Source organism: Rhea americana, unplaced genomic scaffold (genome assembly GCF_003343005.1).
Source record: "Rhea americana isolate MKP2758 unplaced genomic scaffold, rheAme1 scaffold_366, whole genome shotgun sequence".
NCBI classification, from domain to species: domain Eukaryota; kingdom Metazoa; phylum Chordata; class Aves; order Rheiformes; family Rheidae; genus Rhea; species Rhea americana.
Window position 1 is genome coordinate 282638 of NW_028186497.1, and position 23067 is coordinate 305704.

General features: G+C 35.2%; 1 protein-coding gene across 3 annotated transcripts in view; it reads left to right on the plus strand.

Moving 5' to 3' along the window:
* The first annotated feature begins 660 nt into the window (after positions 1-660).
* The window catches only part of MCPH1 (microcephalin 1), a 135661-nt gene continuing 113254 nt past the window's right edge, over positions 661-23067 (plus strand). For all 3 annotated transcript variants that reach the window (XM_085312468.1, XM_085312469.1, XM_085312470.1), the window contains exons 1-9: positions 661-739; positions 2836-2927; positions 5376-5494; positions 10332-10416; positions 11046-11166; positions 11452-11592; positions 13585-13677; positions 15857-16864; positions 22617-22729. In XM_085312468.1, coding sequence (XP_085168594.1) covers positions 721-739; positions 2836-2927; positions 5376-5494; positions 10332-10416; positions 11046-11166; positions 11452-11592; positions 13585-13677; positions 15857-16864; positions 22617-22729 — 1791 coding nt within the window. In that variant the 5' untranslated portion in view covers positions 661-720. The remainder of the gene's footprint in view (positions 740-2835; positions 2928-5375; positions 5495-10331; positions 10417-11045; positions 11167-11451; positions 11593-13584; positions 13678-15856; positions 16865-22616; positions 22730-23067) is intronic.

The following is a 23067-nucleotide window of genomic DNA, read 5'->3' on the forward strand; positions in this document are numbered from 1 at the left end:
CAACTTAGATATTCAAGAGTTCAGTTGCCTTCAGGTAATTTTGAACTCTTGGGTAAACACCATCTGGTCTTGCTCATTTGTTAATACTCCTCTTGTTGGCTTGTTTAGTGTTTTTTTTTCCCCTCATGATACTGCAGTTTGAGCTGCCACAGACTTCAGCAGACAGCRATTAGATTCTCTGATGCACCTTTCTACAAAAAAATTCTTTGGTGAGGCCTCCAGAGGATTCTCCACAGTAAACAGGATCACAAAGTATTAACTTATCATTTACTTTTCAAAACCGTATTTTCAGTAGCATCCAGCTGACCTAAGACTCCTCTCACACGCACAAACCAACTCCACCGGAGCTGGACAAAACAAACGCATTTCTAAAAAGGTTATCGGGGAGTGAGAGGTAATTGTTGTTGCTGACTTCGGTATCCGCTGGAGCAGTGATACTTCACCATCGTKCTCCACACCGCCCCCTCAGCGCACCCACCCCCCACACGCGCCGCCACCGCCCGCCACGGCCGCTCAACGGCCGCAGGCACAGCTGGCCCCGCCTCTCCGCTACGCCGCCGCGGCGCGCAGGGGGCCGGGCGCAGAGCGCAGGCGCGGGCGGCGGCGTGCGGGCGGCCGGGCGCAGAGCGCAGGCGCGGGCGGCGGCGTGCGGAGGCGGGTTTGAACAGTGGCGGGTGCGGGCTGCGGAGCGGAGCCGCTTGGTCCTGCGCCGCGCCGCCAATGGAGCCTGTCCTAAAAGGTACCGGCCTGTGCGCCGTGCGCGGGCATGGCCGGCGGCCCGGAGCGCATCCCGGCCGGCCGGGCGGAGAGGAAGGGGCCGCCCTTCTCCCGGGCAGCCGCGGCGCTGCAGCGGGCCCGTTTCCCAGCGCCGCCTCGCCCGGTCCCCGGCCGTTCTCCCGCTGTCCCCGGCAGAGAGCGGCCCGGCCGGGCCGGGTCTGCCCCCGGGACCCACCTCGGGGTGGCGGCTCCCCTCCTTCCCCGTCCGGCCCTCTCCCGGCCTCCAGCGCGGGTTTGGTCGCCTCGTGGCTCTGCGGGGCGAGCGGGGGGCGGCCGGAAAGCGGCGGCGGGAGCGCGCCCAGCCCCGTCTGCCGCCACGCGGCCCGGCGCGGCGGTGCTGCGCCCTGGCTGCCCTCGCTTCGTCCCTGCCTCGGGCCCCCGCAGCCTCCTCAGGAGGCCTCCTTAGGTTGCCCTCACTATCACTGCCTTCTTCGAGGTCTCTCAGCATAAGTAGCTCTCTTAAAAGAACCTGGCTCTTCCCTTCCAGAGCTGCGTGTTCTTTTTTTTGTTTGTTTGTTTTTTTTWAAAAAACCAACTCCCACTCCTTCCAAGCCCCTTTTCATCTTCATTTTTCATCTACTTTACCAGAACTGCAAGGTGTCCTGCCTGTCTTCTGTAGGAGTGGTTCTAATTTGCTAAGCTTGGCTAGTTAGAGTGCAAAATGTGCCTTTTAGCCTTCCTTTTATTCCCTCTTGTTTTTTGTTTTTTATTCTTTTTACCTTTTATACTAGGTATGCATATTCCTCCAAGTTCCTTCTTAGAACTTTTCAGATATTTTCCAGTCTTTTTCTACCAGACCTATAACAGTAAGAGTTATAAAAATATTTGATATGAGAAGAAGTTACTGTTTTTCYTTCTTTTCCTAGTATGCATACAACATTTTTTCACAATAGAGCAGCCAAGGAAAGTAAAACAACTCTAAAAGCTGCCTTTGTCCAGTAGTAAAATGAATACAATTAAAAAGGGAGAATTGGTAGTAGACTTGTTCAAAGTTCCCATGTGTATCTGAAGTCACAATGCTGATAATAATGATTTTTTTTTCTCTGGCTAAGACAAGGAAGTGCTCAATGTATCTTGTTTCTCTTATGTGGTAAAATTACCTAGCAATTATAGCAGGCTAATTAATAACATGTTAGTCTTTATAAAAGTACTTCTACTATTTCAGCATTATTCTGTCCTGTATTTAGAAAGGAGGCAGATGATGCTACATCCGTACTTTCAATTCATTATTAACTAAGATACATAAACAATGTTTGCTGAAGATGATGCTTCAACTGGCATTTTCAATTTCGTTCATTAGTTCTGAGAGTTGTCTGGCCAGCAGTTTATTTAAAGTTATTCGTGGTGCACTAATGGCCTTACAGTTATCTGGAATTATCCTGATGAGTCACTATTCAAAGAAGAAATTTTTTGACTAGGATAGCTGTACATCTTTTAGTCTACTGCCCATCCTAAATATAGCTAATGAGGGAATTGCTGTGAGTTTAATTTGTTCGTCCCTCCCTGTCAATACATCTGCATTGTTTTTGTAGGGAAAAAAAAGTCAAGTTGATATATTCCTTGAAAAGATTCTGAATCTGATTGTTAAAGGAAGCTGTGTAAATGTACAAAAAAAGTCTTGTAAAACAGCTGACTTAAAACGTTGTTGCAGAACTAGTGAAATTTCACAAGTCAGTTGGGAGTTATTAAGTAATAATTCCATTACTCCAGAACATAATGGGAAAAACTTAACTTGTGTTAAAACTTGACTGATTCAAAGGTTAGCAGTGTTTAAATGATGGTAAAGATAAGCAGACTCGTAAAGATACTGTATTGCTTGATTAGCAGGTAACATGTTTTTAAGTTATTTAACAAATATCAAATGTAATAGTTTATTCCATTACAACAAATTTGAGTACTCTTAAAAAGGAATTTTCCTTCTGCTGCTAAGGTATGATACTCAGTTTATTAAAAATTAATTGCTGGGGAATGCAAAAGCAGAACTTTGTTGGCAAGACAGTTGAACCAGTTGCATCTCAATATACTTAAATGGCTGCTTGTAACTTTTCTCTGATGCAGGTATTTCAGCATTTGTAGATGTTTGGTCATCTAACAGAACAGAAAACTACTCAAAAACCTTTGAACAGCAACTTCTTGATATGGGAGCAAAAGTAAGGAAACTATTTAATTTGAAACAAATGGAATAGGAAGGCTCTTAATTACAAACTGTAGCTTACTTGTTCTCTTTGTCATGTATATTTATTCGTAGTTTGAGTTTATGAAGTGCAGGAAGGAAGATAATTGCAGACCTGAGAACAGATGAAGGTGCTATAGAATTTTGATTAGTGCCAGAATGGGAAATGCATGTAAAGCATATATGTACATATGTGTGTATGTGTGTGTATATATATATAKAKAGAGAGAGAGAGAGAGAGAAAATAAACTCCTTGTATGTTAGTATGCTATATACCATGACATTTTATTCTCCCTGTCCTGCAAATCTGTTTCAATTACAGAAGGTGCCAGTAAAAACACATCTAAAAGTCTTTATATATAATTTGAGTGATTTCTCTCTCTCTCTCTTTTTTTTTTTTTTTTTTTTCAATATCAAATATGCTTGACTTGTAACTGCAAAGGATGTTTAACTGCCAGCTGTAAAATTTCAGCCTGAGACTAAAGTCAGACTAGCATCTCCCCTTCTTGCACATTATCACTGGTTAATGGAGATTTTTACAGCTCGCATTAACTGGGAGTTCACATAAATGTTAAAAGTGTAAATGGGCATGTTAGGTGTATTTCAATGTATTAAATTTTGCTTGTGTTCCTGAAGCCCATCTTTCTGTGTAAATTTAGCTGAGACATCATGACAGAATGTAGAAGAACTCTTTTATAAAAGCAAATGCAACTCAATATACTTTTTTTTGAGTAAGAAATATTTCTTGTTACGTTCTTTTAGACTGTTCTAACAGACATGCAGAATTCTGTTTGACTTCTGGTTTCTCTCACAGAAAATAATGACAAAACAAAAGATTCAAAAATCCTCTACCTATTTTGAGTTGGTAAGAAAGTAGATGAATGAAATAAAAAGTACAGACAGATGATACAATGAGCTTATTCAGCAGATCATTGTGACTGAAAAGGGGTGATCCTCCTCCTTCATCACTTGATTTCTGGCCAGGTGATCCATTTGCTTTTATTGGGCTGATATTATTATGTAATTCGTAATATTAAACTGAATTGGCTCACTCTAGCAGGAGAGAAAATTTTCTCATGAGATTGGTTGAGTGGTTGAGTCATCTCAGAGTAAGGTCGATTGAGCATCAGAACCTCTGGGGTTAAGGGAGGAGGCAGAAGATGGAAACTGCTGCATGCAGCTTCCCTTGCTGTTGATTTTGTGATGAGAGGAAGGCATAAAGTGGTGCTACTCCATAAATGAGAGGCAAAGCCACATCCAAGGATCTGGCCTCTTCAGGACGTTGGCTGTGAGTCTGATGTAGCCTAAGTGACTTAAGAACTTGTATCTGGAATAATGACTTATTCCAAAAGAGGTTCATTGGTCCTGTATAACAGGATATTTCGAATCTTGTGATTAGTGTCTTCTGTGAAGAAGTAAATCAGCTTGCAACTAGAAAAAGCTTCGTAAAAGTCGAACAATTTTTCTTCTCACAGCCAAAAATAGATCCAGTATACTAGGAACCAAATATATACTAGTGCGATTGAGAGTCACAACAGGAAGCTACACAACTACTGCTGTTTGGTTGTGCTGAAAAGATGCTGCTGTAAAATATGAATCGTTGTCATAAGTAGGATCACAACAGCTGATCAAACTATCCTATACATAGGATGTTTAATCCCCACAAAATGAAACTTTGGTTGTGAAGAATGGAGTAGCTAGAATTAAAAAGACTTTCATGTAGTTGTCAACAGAGATATCTGAAGACTTTTGAACAGTTGTGCAACATAATGAAAATGTGTGAGGTATGACACCAGCTATTCTGATTTGGTTTTTATATCTCACTTTTTAAGCTATAAATGTTCCCATATAACATTTTTGTTCATCATGATTCAACCCTTCCATGTGATTCCCTTAAAACTAAAAGTGATCTTGAATGATGAGAGTTGGCTGAAATGATGAAGTTAGCTTTTCTATTTAGTCCCATGATTTCTTTGCCAGTTAGAGGAGATAAAATGGGGATTTCTTAGGATAATGACAATTGATTCCTGTATTAGCTGTTGAGTAAAATCATGTTGGGCTACTTAAAAATATTGAAAATTTAGTGATATAGCTACACTAGAGAGATGAAAAATATAATCTACAGAAAAGAAGCTTGAAATCAAAAGGCTATTCTAGTCTGCCTTGTAGTAGGAGCACCTGTTTCAAGGTATAAACATTTTTTTTTTAAGTAAAAAAGGCAATGCATTGGCTTGACTAATGAGACTTGATTGTACTTGCTTCAGATTTTATTGAGATGTGAAAGATCAAAACAGTCCTTGGCGTTATGTTTAGAGAGTGGTTTTATGTTAATTTCTTATGCGGAAAAAATGGAATACTCTATCTAGTTTCATTAGCATTTTCTGATTAGTAGACTGAAAAATGAKCTCTCTGTGTACTTCTGCAGGTTTCAAAAACTTTCAACAAGCACGTGACTCACGTAGTCTTCAAAGAAGGACATCTGGCTACATGGAAAAAAGCACAGAAGACTGGTGTAAAAATAGTTTCAGTACTCTGGGTGGAGAAGTGAGTAGTATTGAATATAATGAATGTGGCTTATTCTAGAGAGAATCTGTTCTAGTATTGTTTTATTTAAGAACTTAAAATACAGTATCTATTTTGGTTTTTTTTATATATCTGAAATAGTGATAAATCTATGGGTAAATGATCACTTTGCTATGATGGTGTTCCTATTGTAAAGCATATTACTTCTGCCAAGAAGGTAGAATGTTCTCTCTTGAAAAATAAATGTTATTAAAGTAGTTGCATAGTTTGTAACAATCAAGTATTTCAATCCTTTGCCCTCAGATGGCATTCATAGACAAGGCAGTGAAGGCCCAATATTTATGTTGAATAGAATTCCTCCATTTCCCTGTGAAAAGGAACATTTCGTCATCTATGAATAGCAGCTCCCCAGATTCAATCAGGGACAAAAATGAAGGAGGTAGTTGTACTGTTTCTGCACTTAATTCGCATAGACAGCATGCCTGCTAGTAAGTAAGGAAAAAGTTCAGATGTCGTCTGACTTTTCAGAAATGTGGCAGGGTCAGAATGGAACTGCTTGAAAATTCTCAACTAGCATATGGAAAAAGTTTAAATAAAAAAAAGATCAAATTTGTCTTGCTGCAAGCCTGTGAGAAAACTTGCTTGTAGTCCGTGTTTCTTTCCTCAGAGTTTACTAAGTGGTTGTGAAGCTTAACTTGGATTTCAGATAAACTGTAACAATACTGAAAATCTTTAAAAAAATGTGCATGTGTTCTACTCAAACACTCCAATGGACGAATTGCTGTGATAATGGAAAGAAAAATATAAGATGCCCTCTCCTATACTGGTGAAGTGCTACATGCACGAAGAAAGATTAACTGCCTAAGTGGAAAAAGAAGGGGGGGAGGGGAAAAAAAAAAGCACCAGTATCTGTAGCCACAAAAGMAAATCGGGCAGTTATACTAATAAAAAAAAAGTTTCTGTTTATGCATATCAGATGTAGTAGTTGAAGCTGTACAATCCAGCTGGCTTTAACACTGAGAGAAAATGTATTGTAAGCTCTCAAAACTTGAGTATGAGCAATATAAAGTGTTGTTTATATGAATATTTCCTTCTGTGATCTGGGGTTACCTGAGTCTGTGTTAGATTAGTAGTAAGTCCAGCAATGAATTTCTGGATATAAAATTAAATATGCTTCTCAGATGGTGTATTTTTGGCTTATTGTGAAATTTGGAGCCTTAGTCAGAGGAACTGTATTTTAGGGCTTGCAAGTGTTACAGTGKTTTTTTTTTGTTTTGTTTTTTAATTCAGATGAGTAGCATCTGCAACTGAAGGATGAGACACTGCAAACGAGTCTCCAAGATGTACTGTCATAATGGGGATAGGGCTTCTGTACAGTATTCAGCTTTATAAAGGAGTCTGCATAAAACTGGGAAAGTTTGTTAAAAAGAAATCAAGACAGTGAAGGGAAGAAAAATCCTTGCTGGTATCGTGGAGGTTGCTTAAAGCTCATGTCATGTACAATTGCTCTATCAAAACAGATTTTAGAAAGATGTGAAGGAAATTGGCGTGGTAGAATAGTTTAAATAAAAGAAAAGAACGGATAAATACAATTGAAGGAAAAGTCAGTGCAGTTTCTGTTTAGGGAAGCTGTGGCCCGTGGCTATGCTAGACACCTTTGAAGGAATCCATAAGGGACTGAACAAAGAAAATCAGATATAATCTATTTGGACCTATAAAAGGCAGTCAGTATGCCTCTGAAGGACTCTTTAATCAGCCATGTGGTGAAACAATGTCCACAAATGGGTAAATAACTCTTTTAAAAAAATTAAGATGCAGGAATAAATTGTTGGTTTTGCTAGCAGAAGCAGCTCATCAGTGGAGTCTTGCAGGGATGTATGTTGAGAGTAGTGTGGTCCAACATATTATTATTAAATTGAGAGGATTAATAGTGAGTTGGAAATGTCTGCTGATGGTAGTTTCCTTAAATTAGGACAAAAATATATCTACATGCATTGCTTTGCTTATTTAATTTTTGTGAAGTGTAAAGTGATGTGCATGTCAGGTGGAAGATGGTCTTCACATTATGTTTGATGACGGGCCTAAATTGGTTATTGACAGGGAAAAATAAGATTTTGCATGTTGCAGTGATAATGCTATGAAAAATTTACTGAAGCGGTAGTCAAAATGAAATGAAGTAGAATATAAAACTTTGATTTGCATAATGAGAAGATTGTATTCTGATGCTTACAAAACTGGTCTTTCCTTAAAGTTCTGGCCCCTCTCAAAAAGAATGTAGTAGAAATTCAGTAGGTTCAGAAAATGGCAATAAGGACTGAAAGTATAAAACGATTTTCTGACAAGACAGGATTGAAGGATTGAAGAGACAATTCATCTTTGTGTGAACACAGAGGGTAATAAGGGAATATTGAATAAGGAATGAACCTACATTGTCCTTTCTGGTACGAGAATTAGAGAGCATTAAAGGAATCTGGCAGGAGGCAAGATTAGAGAAAAAAGTAGTTGATGTTTTTAGTGTAATAGGTAGTTAAGCTATAGAACTCCTTGTTGCAGAATAATTGCAGATGCCAGAGGTTTAAATGAGTTTGAAAAGATATGGGAAGAAAATAAAGGAAAAAATTCAATTAATGTTATCAAAGATGTTATTACCTCAGACTGTCCATAAACCAGAAATCTATGGAATATGGAAGAGTAAACTGTGAACATGTAACTAGGTTTTCATGTTCATACATACTGTAGGGCATTTTAATATTGGAGACAGGATGTGGACTACTTAATCTGGCCTCTTCTCTTAGTTGTTTGGTGGTTGATCTCTGAAACCACTAGACAAGGAAACAAGTCATAAATAATGACTCTAGCATCTCCTGACTTTTCTGCTTTATGCCGCATACTCTCAACCTAACAGCTAATGGGCCCCTACTTTGAAACTGATAGGTGTACACTGGTATTATTTTCCCCTGAGCACTGCTTGTGCCTCTAAGAGGAACATGCCCTACAGTTTGAGAAATGCTATGATACTTCTGTCCATATAACTTGCACTGTTTTTTCAGAATGCAAAATCATGTTCAGTTTTCCTTACTGAATGATATCTTGTTGGACTCTTGGTAGATTTTGAGTATTCTACCTCCGATGATGTTCCTGAAACTTGTGTTGGAAGCTTCTACCTTTTGGGCAAGCCTCTCTCTATTTGCATGTAAAGTGAATGCAGTTTTACAGTTTAACAAGAAGTAATTTTGTTGAGAGGGAAAGAAAACTCTTACAAATTTATAAAAATGACAATTGAAATTGCATAAGGTTCATAGCTATTGTATTAAAACATCTTTCAAAAGTTTTCCATTTTTTTCTAAGAATGGTAGATATGTATCTAAGAACAGTACACAAGAATCATGTACTTGCTGTAAGATTCATTCAAATGATTTGCAAATTTAATTCAAAATGAGTGAAATTTGAGTTGAAGTGCTAAAAATTTTTTCAATGTGCAGTTTAAAAGAAAAAAAATGCTACATAAAATAGAACTACTGAAATCTGTGTGTCAAAATTAAGTCCAAGAGGACTTAATGCTTGCAAGTCAAATGTGCAGTTGGGGAACTTTACCTGTGTTTCTTTAATAAGGTAATTTGTTAGTGTCACAAATGATATGCATTTACACTTAGAAGAATTTTTTGCAAAGCAAAAAATCTAAGTTCTTTGATACTTATTTTTTTTTTCTGTTTAGCTTCTATGAGTATCAATTTAAACTTTAATGTAGCCTGCTCYTGTGTAATGTTTATTAACCAGAAGTTAATAGTCCCTGAAGTCCCAAGTTGTTGAGTACCATCTCTATTTGATACTCCAGGGAACTCTACACTTAATTATTTGCCAAATGTATGTAGTTATTTGGCTTCTTTTACTCAAAACTGAGTAAGTCTAAACATTAGATTGTAGTTCTAAAAACATGAATTTAAAAGCAGTTAGATCACTAGGTGTCACTAGAATCACAGTTTTATGTGACTTCTAGAGAAATTGTAGTGTATGTCTGTAAGGTTCCATACTCTTTCTCCTAATCAATTTAATTGGTGAAAAAACTGTTCAAGAATGAAATTATATCTGGCTATTTTGGTCAAAAAACATTAATTTTTATTTTTTAAGATGTTCTATATTAATAACTTATCTCAACATTATCTACAATGTTCACAACTATGATTGTATCATATCCCAAGATAACATTTGTTCCAGTGTTCTTAAGTCAGTCTGTGAATGCAAAGAGACAGGAAAATCTAGGAGTAAGGTGTGAGTTCAGTTGGAAAAAATAAGTCTGCATAAGTATAGATTGCCCCTAGACAAAAGGGGGTTGGTGGAAATCAGAAAACTGATAATAATGGATAAATTATAAAAGCCAGGATCAGGTGAGGCCTTCCTCTTCACTTATGTGAATATAAGTATTTCTTTTTTCTTTCTATTTTCATGATATTCTGTAGATTGTAGTTGGGAAATTACTGTCAAAGTGTACATATTAAGGTTAAGTATTTCACTAGCCGGACTAATGCTACAGTCCCCAAAAAATTCAGAGCAAAATTTGACATTCACGCAAATCTGGCCAGAAGAACCAAATAAAGGGAATTTTGAATGCACAGGGAATAATCCACAGCACTGATGCTATGATTTTAGAGAACATCATTAGGACAAAAAACATTGTGTGATATCCTTTATTAGGTATGTATGGTGTAGTTGTGTGTTTTGGGTTTTTTTAACATGACAGTAGAAATGCTAAAGACAAACTTAGGAAGGTTGGTGCTTCGCGTATAGGACTTGGACAAGTTTTTTGCAATCAAGATTCTCATCCTAAAAAGGATATTGACTGTTCTAATTTATTATACAGATGTCGAGAAACTGGAGTGCATGTTGATGAATCTTTATTTCCTGCAGTATGCACTAATGAAGGATTACCCTTGCTGATTAAAAAAGTGAGTATGCTTTTTTAAGAAAAAGGCCCAGTGCAAGCAAACTTTGATTTTTAAACTTTTCTTCCTGGACTTAAGCATTTGAATTTTTGTTTCCAAACATACTGTAAACTGTACCCATTTGAGCAGGGTTTTAAAGGCATCTTATAGCTGTGATGATTTGACATCTTACCTGACGAAAGGGTAATAAAAGTGGAGATTTTTTTTATTTGTGAATAGAGATATGGAAATAAACGTTTAAATTAAAATTTAATGACAATTGGCTATTAAAAAAAAATGCCAGAATGACTTCAGTGTGGGTAAAGTTCCATTGAGTTGCAGCAAATCTTAAAATCCTAGTAGTCCAAAAATAAAAAATCCTTTTTAAGTTTTAGCTTTACTGCAAGAAAAAAAAAAAAGGTGACATAGTTTAGATTTCAGAGAAGTAGACTTAAGTGCTTTCAGTTAGGGCCTTTTCTACTTGGTATTAAAATTAATTTTGGAAAATGTTAACTTCTACAGCTACCTGTGACTCTGAGATGATTATAAGCAGTATAGAACAAGAAACTAATAATATTATGATAAAGTGGTAGGCACATAAGTACTTTTAGCAGTCTTGTAGTATATTCTTAATAATTTTATATATCTTGTAGCACAAATGTATGCAGCCAAAAGACTTCATTGAAAAAACTCCAGAAAATGATAGAAAGCTGCAGAGAAGACTGGACCAGATGGCTAAAGAATTAGCTCTACAAAAAACAGCAAGTAATGCTGGTAAGAACTACTTTAGAGTGAGATTCAAATATCCTGAAGTTAATTTAAATTGCTTAGAGTTGACTTCTGTATGGCTTTCATGCATTTAACTATAAAAAAGTAACTAAACTCTCTTTTCTGTAAGAGTTGTTTGCAGGGTTGTGGTATTATCAAAGCATCAAGGCACATGTAGTGATATTAGTATGTAGAACTTAAGTTCARTTCTTCAAAAGACTTTTGAAAAAGTTAATATGTACATGCTATGGCAGCCTCAGATTAATGTACAAATTCGTTTTCTTTGTGTAGAAACTGATATACCAGTTTTATTATTTGAAGATGATGGTTCGCTTGTGTATAGCCCTGTTAATAAGATAAAAGATCAATGCAGTGCAATGGAAAGAAGAATAAAGGAGATGAAGGAAAAGAGAGAAAATCTGTCTCTTACTGGTAAGAAATTAAATTTTATTTATTCATAAACAGGCACAAATGGCTACTATCTTTATTGATGAATTTTGGCACTTTTGTCTTGCTTTGTCCTTTAGGCAACCTCCCCCCCATACATTACTTATCTTGAAACACTTGCTTACCTTGACTTGAAATGAAACATTTAAGTAGAAAGGTGTACATACTTAAACTAGATGTGACTTACTATTCTGTCTACCTTACAAGGATGTTATCTTGAGCTGTTACCGTCAAAGTCAGTTAAGGTTTGTTATTACATGGATAAGCGTTTCTAAATGCATTAGTCCAGTATTACATCCATAATGCACTAAAACAAAGGCTTGCTAGTTGGAGCTTTGAATCTTTGACCTAGCTAGTGCTAAGGGATGCAGTTGTTATTCTGACTGTGCTCCTCGTCTAAATGGTATGCGCAGAATAGGTGGTACTTGTTTCCTCCTGCAGTTTAGTATTAGAACTTTGCTTCTGCCCATTTGAAGAATTAAATATTTTTTATCTGTTGCTTTGTGTTATGATTTGACTTAAGTGCCTCTTATGTATGATGACTGGACCCAAAAGCCAGTTGTTTGCATTGAACAGAGCTGAACTTCAGTAAGCTCTTGAAGCTGAGCTCTTCTGTGGATTCTATGCCCCTGACCACCTTATCAGTTTGGCTGCACGTTCTCCTTTCCAGTAGATTGAATGTTTTAACTCTTAGTTTCCTTCTGTTGCAATGGTATGAGAAGGAGTTATGGAATGCAATTTTTGTAAAAAAGAATTGCTGAACAGTCATAGKACTCTTCAAGAGTACTAATGTATAAATTGGACTTTTTAAACTTGTGATTTGTTTCAACTGTACAGTAAGATTTTCAGTCTTACTTCCTGTTAAGTTTTAGTACTAACACTTTAATGGACAAAGATTTTGATTTTTGCCTAAATGACTTTACAAAATTAAAGTTACAAAGTTTAGAAAGTAAGACTGATTCTGTAAAGTACTTCAGTGTGGTGTGCAGTGTTCCGTTGAACTAGTGGGAATACTTAAATACTTAATTGATCAGATATAAACTATTAAAAGCACTGAGACTTAATTACGTGTTTCTAAGTTTTATTTTATTGCCCAAGCAGTATTCACTTCAACAAATAATTAGATTTTTCAGTATTTACAAAAGGTTGAGTGCTTCCATGTTCCCAGGTCAACAACTTAAAAGGAGTCCAAAACTGATGAGCTATATGTCTAAGTAGTGAAAAAGGGGATTTAAAATTAGACTCAGCTGAAGAGATCTAGATGACTTAATACAGATCCTAGTGAATTATATCTAGATTTCAGCTTTCAACTTATTTGAGCACAGATATTTATTTTGTGTTAGCATTTGTGTTACCTTTCAGTAGAAGTATGAATAAGGTCTAAATTTAGTTCTTTAGCATGTGTGTGTGTATTTAAATATAGATCATATTTTATAGTAATATTTGAAGCTTCAAAAAAAAATCTTCTATCTACAGTCTTATCACTTAAATTGTTATGGAAAGAATGTGAAGAACCAGTGACATGTGGATGAGGAGTTAAACCTAATTTATTTTAGCATGGCTTGTATTTTGTTTTGTTTTGAAGTGTTAAGGTAATACTTTCAATGTTTTTGAAAAGAATTTCCACTATATCAAGGCATTACTGCTAATTGTAGAATTTGATAGTTTTTATTAAAAAAAATCCTCAAATGACTTAGAAATGTCCTTATACTTAATGAATTGTATTTTGTTTTCAGGAAAAAAATGCTGCTGAGCTTTTTTAGAAATCAGCTAAAAATTTTAGACTACCTAATGGCTTTTTTGTTGGTGATACTAATTTTAAATACTGCCTAAGCAGTCTTAARTATTCATATGCTTATAGTTGGTTGACAAAGCAATCACTTATCTCTTACCATTGAGCTGTTTGAAATATGTTTAGAGGCTATGAAAATCTGTCTATTTGCAAATAGGGCTAACTGATTTACTTACAATTTCTAGCTTCACAGGTATCTCAGATACCTCCATGTAATTCATCAAAAGACTGCCACCTGTCAACTTGTAATTTAACTGATTCAGCAGACTCRTTGCCAGGTAACTAACACCATTTTACTTCTGTTTTTACTTTTTATATCTCACTTTAGAATATATGGTGATACAATTATGTGCTGAAATAGAAACTTTGTGTTTGCTGTATTGTTTATATTTAAGGCTGAATTATTTTAGTTTTTTTTAACTGATAAAGAGTGTAGAACTAAAAATTCAGGGAAAATGGAGCATGAGATATCACTTAGGGTAAATTACTGCTGTGTTGATTATGTCGTTTTCCCTTCTTTCCTTGCCCCGTTCCCCATTAGCTTGTTGTCCTAGCGTTCTATCAGTTCTTTTGTTTTTTTCAGTGATCTTGTATAGAACACCATGTGTATATTCAACAGTATCGTTTGGGAAGCAAAAAAGAATTGAAGACAATTGTTTGACACATTAATGCAGATATTGAAGACAGTGGAAAATTTGAATTTAGAAGAAAACCAAATGTGTTATCCTGCTCAGATTCTCAGAGTGAAGACAAAAGTGCAAATAACAAGAATGAAAATAAATTAATTTTTGAATTTTTTTTAATGGTTGCAGATGAATTAAATAGTTCGTGTTRTCAAGGTTCTTACTCTGATGCTCAGGAAGCTAGGCATTTGTTCATATGCTTTGTTGTGGTAGGACCTAAGGGAGACAGTTACTCTGAACATGGTTGAGCTACATCAACATGCATCTTTATTCATTTTACTTTTGCTGTTGTATACTTCAGATCTCTTTGCTAATATGGCCAACATGAGACATGAACAGTAGTCAAATGCTAGTGATTGACTGCAGCTTTTAGAATTCATTATGAGCAGCCCTTGGGTGGCCTGACTTGTTTTCTGTTCTACTATGATAGTAAGCTATAGCTTAAACGAATGTTGTATTTTATTGACAGCATACAGAAATTCTCTCACTGTGTCTTAAGTGAAAATAAGGACAAAAATTATACAAAGCAGGGTTCTGTAGCCTTTATTGAGACTGGCTGGTATTTCTTAATGCAGTGCTGTGGAGAAGTAATAATTCAATTCTGAAAATAGCATAGCTATGCCAACAAACTCTTTGTCTTGGTGAATTAGGCCTGTTCTGATAAGGTTGACATTATTTGAGAGCTTTATCTTGAGTTTGTTCCCCAGTATTTTGATTTCACCATGTGATTTTACATTAAGAAAAAGAGATCCAGCGTAGCTTCTTTCTTATGTGTTATGATGGTAATCCTTTTGTTTGCACTTGTGAGACATAGGAGACTATATTAGTTAATAATGATTGAAAGAATTGAGGAATCCAGTTCTATCAGAAGAAATAAATTAAGTCTTTTTCAGCTGTCATTTTGGGTGTCTGATCATGTTATGTGAAACCTTTCCATGTCTGTCTTTATTCTGAATTTAGCTAGCTACACTGTATGTTTAAAAATTTTATTTATATTTAGTAAGCAAGACTTCCTCTAAAACCTACAGGAACAATTACAGAGGGAGTTTTGCTGAAGCTGTGCACCCAACAGTACATATTAATATAAATATTAGTTGCAATAAATACTAGAGTRCAGGAGAGCTAGATTTTTAAATACATATTCTAAATAAAGGTTCTAGCCTGTTCCAGAGTATATTTTTGCAAAGAGTTATGTATAGATCGTCACCCACATTTCATTGCAAAATTCCTTTATGAAAATAGCTATAAGAAACAATACTTTTTTCCATATTAGAGTAGTTTTAATATATTATTTTGATGTCTGTGGTACAGTAATACCACATTGTATTTAATTTAAATTTAAAGAGAGAGTACAAGGTGGTGGTAAGGCTGTAAACCCCTTTTACAGGGTAGCAAAAATGCTCATTTAATTTCCAGTGTTATTTTAGTTAGCTTTATCAATGTAAGTATGCTCTACATATGCTATTTGCTCCACATAATTAAGAATGACAGTTCCTCTACTGCCTTGTTTTACTGAAGCAGGACAGGATTTGGGGATACTTATTACCGCATAAGAAGATATGCTAGCCAGTGCTATTCTCACTCCTTGCCGGCATAGAACTTGGTTTGTTTCCAGTCCATTTTCTGTTTAATTTTTGTTATCAACTTAGTGACAATTCAGACATATATGGCTAAATTCTTGTTTACTTCTCAATAACTTCATATTTGTTTACTAAGAAATTTTGAACTTTCTGCTATGTTAAATGTTTATATTGTTGCTCTTCATATTTTGCAGAAGAACAGACAGAAGACTGTTTAAACTCAAGTTTTGATGATCTTTGGGGAACTGATAAATTCAAAAGACAGAAAACAGAGGTAGCTGAACACTACTGTGATGCTCAGAGCGATACACATACTTGCGTGAGTGCATCAGTGAATTCTCCCTCGTGTAGCTCTGACCACAAGACCTTAACTCCAAAGCAATCTAGCAGGAGATGCATAGGTAAAAAGCAGATTTTGCAAACTACTTTGGATCATAAATTGTCTTCAGAAAAGAAAGATTGTAAAAAGTTTCAAAACAAAAATCAGATTGCAACTGAAAGATTTATGATATTTTCACCAAACAAAAGTTCACTTCTCCAAATCAAGGACTTGGGTCACGTTAYTCCTTCCAGAAAAATAGTCCAGTCAAATACTACTCCTGCTCTGATTGGCAGTGACTCTAATTCACCAGTGAGCACTGAAGACTTAAGTAAATGTTCATTTGGTAGACATTTTCCTGTTGACATAAGCGATTGTACTTCTGAAGACAAAAAGAAGAAGAAACCAAAAGAACAATCTAATTTGAAACTGGCCACCTCGGAACTGGGTTCTAAAAAGGAGTTCTTGCAAGCACTTACTGCATGCAACAAGCCCTTGTGCACTGAGGAAGTGTCTTATGAAGACTACTTTTCATCATCTAATTCAAATGCAAATGAAGTACAGATACGGGTACCAAAGAAATCACAGAGTCCTCCTGAAGTTTGTTGCAATGAGTCTTTTAGAAAAACAGAGTCACTTGATGTGAGTTTCTATAAGCTTCATACTGCTTCTGAGAAAAGTAGGGAAAAATCTGTTCCAGCAAATAATGTTTCATTAGAAAACAACTTCAAACCAATTGAACATCAAGAAAGCATACTATTGAATTGCATGTCAGATAGTGAAAATGCTGAGAATACAGAAGCTCTAGATTCTGACACTGTGAATAGGCATGCTCTCGACAAATCCTACAGAACCAATATGAATTACTGTACTCACACTACTGGTAAGTTGCTACATAGAGCTGGAAAATGAAAAGATATTATCTTGCTTCATTAGAAATACTTAGGCAACTAAATTGCAAAATTTTCATTTCTGAGGGAAATATTTCAGAATTACATCAAAAGAAGAAAATGCTGCAGTGGTAACTTTTTTTCTGAATAAAATAAGTGAGTGCATGGGAGCCAAAAGGACACCTATTTATTTTCCTATACATTACAAATATTAAGAAGGCACCAAGAGATAAGGGAACTGGGCTCACAAAATGCAAAAAAGGATGTGAACCTTCTTTTTCCCCTAGTTCCTGATATGTCTGCTGAGTATTTTTTAAAAAACATGGTCTGCTAGTTTTAAATGCTATGGTTTTCTTCTAAATTGATTATCAGTAATCCCTAATCATAGGGTCTCTCGCTTAGATTATTTTTATTTCACAAATTAAAGTGGCAACTTCAAATTAATTGCAGTTAAAGACTTAAAAACTCTAGGGAAACCTCATTTTGAATTTAACAGTTTCTAACTTGTGTTATAATGAAGACTGAGTTATAAATTAGAGAGCATGTGCAAGAGTTACAAAACAAACACCTTTTTCAATCAAAACTTTTTATGTGGAACTGATCCTATTTTTTAATAATAATTTAAAGCGTACTTTTGATACTTGAGCATTTTCAAATTGGTTTAGCCTCAGCTATTTGAATATAATTGTAGACTAGAATAGCACATCTCAAGAACTTCACTGAAGAATGCTCCTAACTTGTTTTGTGGTAATTACTTCCAGATGCTGGTATTTTGATGTCTTTCTGTCAGCCTTTACCTAGGGTTAATTATTTGTAATTATGATTGTGTATTTTAGCTAGATTTTTTTTTCCTAGAAAATTCTGGAACAATGCATTAATAAATTATGGTAAATTTAATACTAGTTTAAAGAGCTTGACAGACTTGGTATCAGACTTACTAAATCAYCTGATGGAAAAGTTGAAAGGTAGCTGTAAATATATCTGGAATTTAAGTTGCTGTGAACTGTGAGCTGTTATGTCCAGTTCACTATGTCTGTATTTTAATAGCTGGGGCACATCATTATACCATAGATTTTAAAAAATTGTTGATGCAGGTGTATGCTCATGCAAGTGTATGTGTACATCCACATGTGTATGAACTCACTGTATACATTTTGTGCCATATGGGCAAGTGTTAGATGATGATCCTTAAGTATATTTTTTTAACATCAGAAACAGTTTTTCTTTAAACAATCACAAGAACTAATGAGGAGACTCAATTCAAACTGATAAATTTTAGTGATTCAGTATGAACAGTATTTCAACATGCTACACTTTCATTTCCTCACTGGTCAATGTGCTTAAACCAATGGATTTTGGAGGGGAATTAGTATCCAACAAACAAAAGTTTATCAGATATTTATACTTTTTCTCCTTTTTGATTAGTTAGGAACTTCTGTAAATCCCAAGTTGTCTCTCTAGTGATTTTAATAATGTCATTTTTCAGTGATGGCCATTTTCCTTAAAGGAAAATATAATTTAATCAGCTTTGTGCATGTACTGTGTAGTCAAGTAGATCCTAGAGTGTGACAGCTCAAGTCAGCTGTCTTGAAAATGGGAGAGACTGATAACAAAAGGTGAATCTTATTTTACATAATAATAAAGTTCTGTGGGAAAAAATGAAAATCTTGTTTTAAACTTCTAGTTATTTCAATGTTGTCATGTTGAATCATGTTTTATTAATATGAACTTAATATATTTTTTATTTTTATTTTACTTGAATGTAAGTTATTGTCCACGTTAATGAGTAAATAAATAGTAATTGTGTTGACTTTTTTCCATGTTCTAGGTGATTTGAAGAGTGATAAATACAGTGCATTATTTTTAAGAACTAAAGGGATCTCTGCTTATCATATGGATAGCAGTATTCAGATACACATAAAAGATTTAGTTAGACATTTGTATATATTTTAAATATCAAACATTTTTTGCCTGATTTCTTGTGTTTTTAGTCAGTGATGATCTTACCCAATGTCTTTAATGAAAAGCAGTAAGATTTTGATAAGCATTCTGTATATAAACTAASTGCTTTGATTTTAATTTTGATTAGTTTGATTTTAAAATCAACTAATCTTTGATTTAATGTAGAAGTATAATATGTAGGCTAACCAGAGACTGACTTTTTAAGTCTTAATACTTATGTTGAAGCAAACTTCGCAAGTTCCTTTTTAGGGCACACTCATGGCCATCCATTTTTTCTGGTGAACAACACAAGCATAAATCTGTCTAATTTTCATCTTGCTCAAGTCATAAATTATGTAGAGATCTGTCACAGATGGAAGAGTTGAAATTAACTAGGAGTTATAAGAACACATAAAAAAAAAAATCTTTCCTACTCAGATACCTTTTTTCACCAGAAATAACCATGTGGAAGAGGAAATGAGTTTTCTATCCTTTTGATTAAAGCAGCCACATTTGATATATTTCGGTGCTCTATAATCAATAACTGTTGTGTAACTGGTTTTTGCATGTCAGTACCAAGATTTTCAGCAATTTCAGGGTGAGAAATGGGTAGGTTTTCTCGATCGTGAATATAAGTTTATRGAAATGCAATAATGCTACTTTCTGTGAAAGTTAAAGATCTTTGTTAGAAGGGATGTCTAAAAATTGTGTCATTCAAGCGCTGAATTGCGTTGCTTCAAAGTCCGGTTCATATGCTTATCATTTCTTTTGGTAGGGTTGATGGTAAGGTAAGTTGGCACTTGAGCTATGTGGTTTAAAATGCTGACACTTGCTCAGACTTTTGAATTGCTATGTCTCTTCATCTGAGAACACTAATAGTGTTAGGTAAAGGATGTAAAAGATTACTCCACTTCTAAGATTTTATCGTATAATAATCACTTAGAAACTTGAACCTGGACTTACTATTATTTCTAGTCTCAACAATAAACTTCAGACTCAGTTGAGTGGATTTTAGATATGCATGGTGCATGCTGGAAAGCAAGTATCATCTTATTTGGCAAGAGATGCAAACTAAGATCCATTATAGTCTAATGGACTTAATTCAAGGTTCAGATGAAGAATCTGGAGTATATTTGTTACTTGTTGCGAAATTGAGCAAGTTTCATTGTGTAGATGAATGAGTTTTACCTGAGATTCTAGGTCTAGAGTTTCAAGATGAGTGCTTAATGCTGCTAAAATACTATCTATTTCTTGTAAAACACACATTTGACTCTGCTTAGATTTGATCTGCCTTTTTTCCCCCAGTTTTGGAAGAAGAAAAACTCTCAAAAGTGTTGTATGATATCCCTTACTGACCTTATTAATGTCCTTTACTAAGCAAATAAGGGATGAATACAATTATTTCTTACTTGATTTCTTATTTTGTCTTTGTGAAAAAATTGTAGCTAGTTATTAAAACAGAAAGGACAAGCATTTCAGAACAGAGAAATAGGTTGAGGATTATTTCCGTGTTGTGAGAACAAAGGCTGATGACACTTGTCCTATAGCAGATTACAGACTAGATAGAATTGTTTCCAAACCATTAAGAGGTTCTCTTTGAGAGAGGCATTAAAGATGAAAACCCCCTACTTGTGACCAAGAAGGTGTTCTAAAAAGCTGCAGTTGGGGAGGGGCAGGAACAGAAAATAAATAGCTTTTCCATCTTCTAGCTCTAAAGCCTATGAAGTGCTGAGAAATTCTGCTAGACAGAAGAGAGGAAGTAGGAACTGAATTATAAAGAATGGAACTTACGTAATGCGTAACTCAAAAGAGATAATGGATCTGGTCCCGTACTACTGCTTTCCTGTAAATGTAAAGAATCAAAGTAATGAAACCGAACTGGAAAGAGGCCCAGGCATTTGGGCTTTTGGACAATATCCCCAAGAAGGATAAGAGCTGAGAAGCAAAAGCATTCAGGCCAAGAGTTGCAAAAGGGGTAATTTACACTTTCTGGTTCCCCCCCCCCCCCAAAACAATAGAAACAATACTTGATCCTTTCACAGTGATTGCAATAATTGTGGGATCCTTACTGGAATTTAGCAGATACATGCTTTTCAACAAAGATGTAAATATATTATTCTGCTCAGAGTACAGGAATGCAGTAGATCATCTCTTGATACACTTTGCAGTTCTGTTTTTTTGATTCAAAATGCATCTTTTAATAACAGCTTTTAGACATCCTATTTTTACAAATAAAAAGACTTAAAATTTACTTCTTTTTAGCAATGTTTATTCTCCTTTGGCACATCAGATTATCTTCTCTTCCTCTTGCCATTGGTCTTGCTCTGTGATTAAAGATAAGCCTTCGTGCAATGAGAAATAAAGTTAATACAACTAATTAATCAGTTTTCCATTTGTTAAATGGCACTTTTCATCTAAATACAAGGTTTAAATTAATGACTGTACGTGAAAGCCAGCGAAACATGACAGCTGATTTGTGAGTTCAAGAAGGATTGTTCTTTGTGTAGATACATCTGCAGTTTTGGAGCTAACATACTCTGGTTTTCTTCAGTTACACAAAACTACTGTGATACTGAATATAAACCAATATAAAACTTGGAATTTCAGCGTGAAGAAATGATGAAATCTTGACTAGTTTAAAAGCTTTAGCACATTTTAGRAAATTAACTGGTATTGGAAAACGTTTGCTGTCTTTTGTGGCATTCTTTTTTTCTTTTTTTTTCTGTCATTTCACGGATTAAGAGTTTAAATAGCTGAGAGGAAGAGAAATAAATCACTCTTGKTGAGCTTATATATGTATCTTTAATTCACTTTGGAGGACTTATGTGACCACATTAAGTGCAGTTAGGTTAGTAAATGTGGATATAGTATCCTTCAGTATTTTCTAAAAATGATCAAAACATCATATTTGAGAGGAGATGGATTTAGATCACTTAAACTTTAGTAATTAAACTAGTTTTGCATATTTCTTTGAAATTAAAAAAAAGGAATTTCATAAAGTAGATTTGAATTAAATTTGGGAAAGATTACTTGCTTTAAATCTTCAGTAATTAAAACTTAATTGATCAAAAGATAGATCAAAGAAGTTTATTCACCTTATGCAAGCAAATTTTCTCAGAGGAATCCAGAAGTTTTAGTGTTTATAATAGTCATCCTGACAGCATGGAAGAATTAAAAGTATATATTCACAAAATAGGCAATGAGAGTACGTACTGCTTTGTGGTAGCCACATTAGAGTACACTTTTATACATGATGCCTTTTTAAAGAATGAGGCTGTTAAGTGTGCATATGCAGTTGTTCCTTACCTGCTAACAGTTTGCTAGATGTGCGTGTAAAATGTCATTTGAAAACATTTGACCTTCCAGTCATTACATTCCAGATGCACATAGTGGGTGCACTGAAAGTGCTGACCTTTCAATAAGAAAGGAAAAATCTAGCCAACAGTGCTTTAAACCCTCAAATATCTGTATTATGTGTCAGAGAAATTACAAATTTTGTAATAAATAAAACTAATTAAACTGCTACTTTAGTTCTGACTGATACATAATGTTAAAAATACTGAAAATAGGGAGTTTTGCAACAGGTTTGCTTCCAAGATCAGAAACTGAAATACTAACTTAGATGCTTGAGCGTCATTGTATTTTCCATAATTAAAATAAAATCGAAAAATAATCGGTACAGTTTATTAATTTAGATTCTTAATTGTATATAGCTCTACTTAAATAAAATACTTAGTGGCAATTTCATTTTGCGGGATCATATTTTTATTTCAAATTTCTAAATCTAATACACTTGGTTTCTAGGTGATGAAAATGAAGTTTCAGTGTGTCATGTTACTGATGGCTCTTGCAAACTTTTTAATGAACAAGAAAATAAGCTCAATGGGGGGTTAAGAAAAACTAGAAGACTTCAAAAGGTCAGTTTAACTAGACATTGTTAAACTCTTTTTCTTGATGAATCATTGAGTGTATTAAAAAGCATTGAGTGTATTAAAAAGCAAAAACCTGCATTCTTTACGCATTATCAATTTAAAAACCTTTTCTGAATCTTATTCTTGAAATACGTGAATTGTGTTTAAAAGCAATGTATACAACCATGTACCTCAGCTTTCTGTGTTAGAAACTTGTATTGGCAGAGTTCTCAAGTTAACATTGTAAAGGAGGTTAGAAGACTGGCTTAGTCCCATCCTATTACCCCCTGGAGGGTGTGGGGGGAGAGGGGAACACACATACCCCCCCCCCCAAAAGGGAAAAA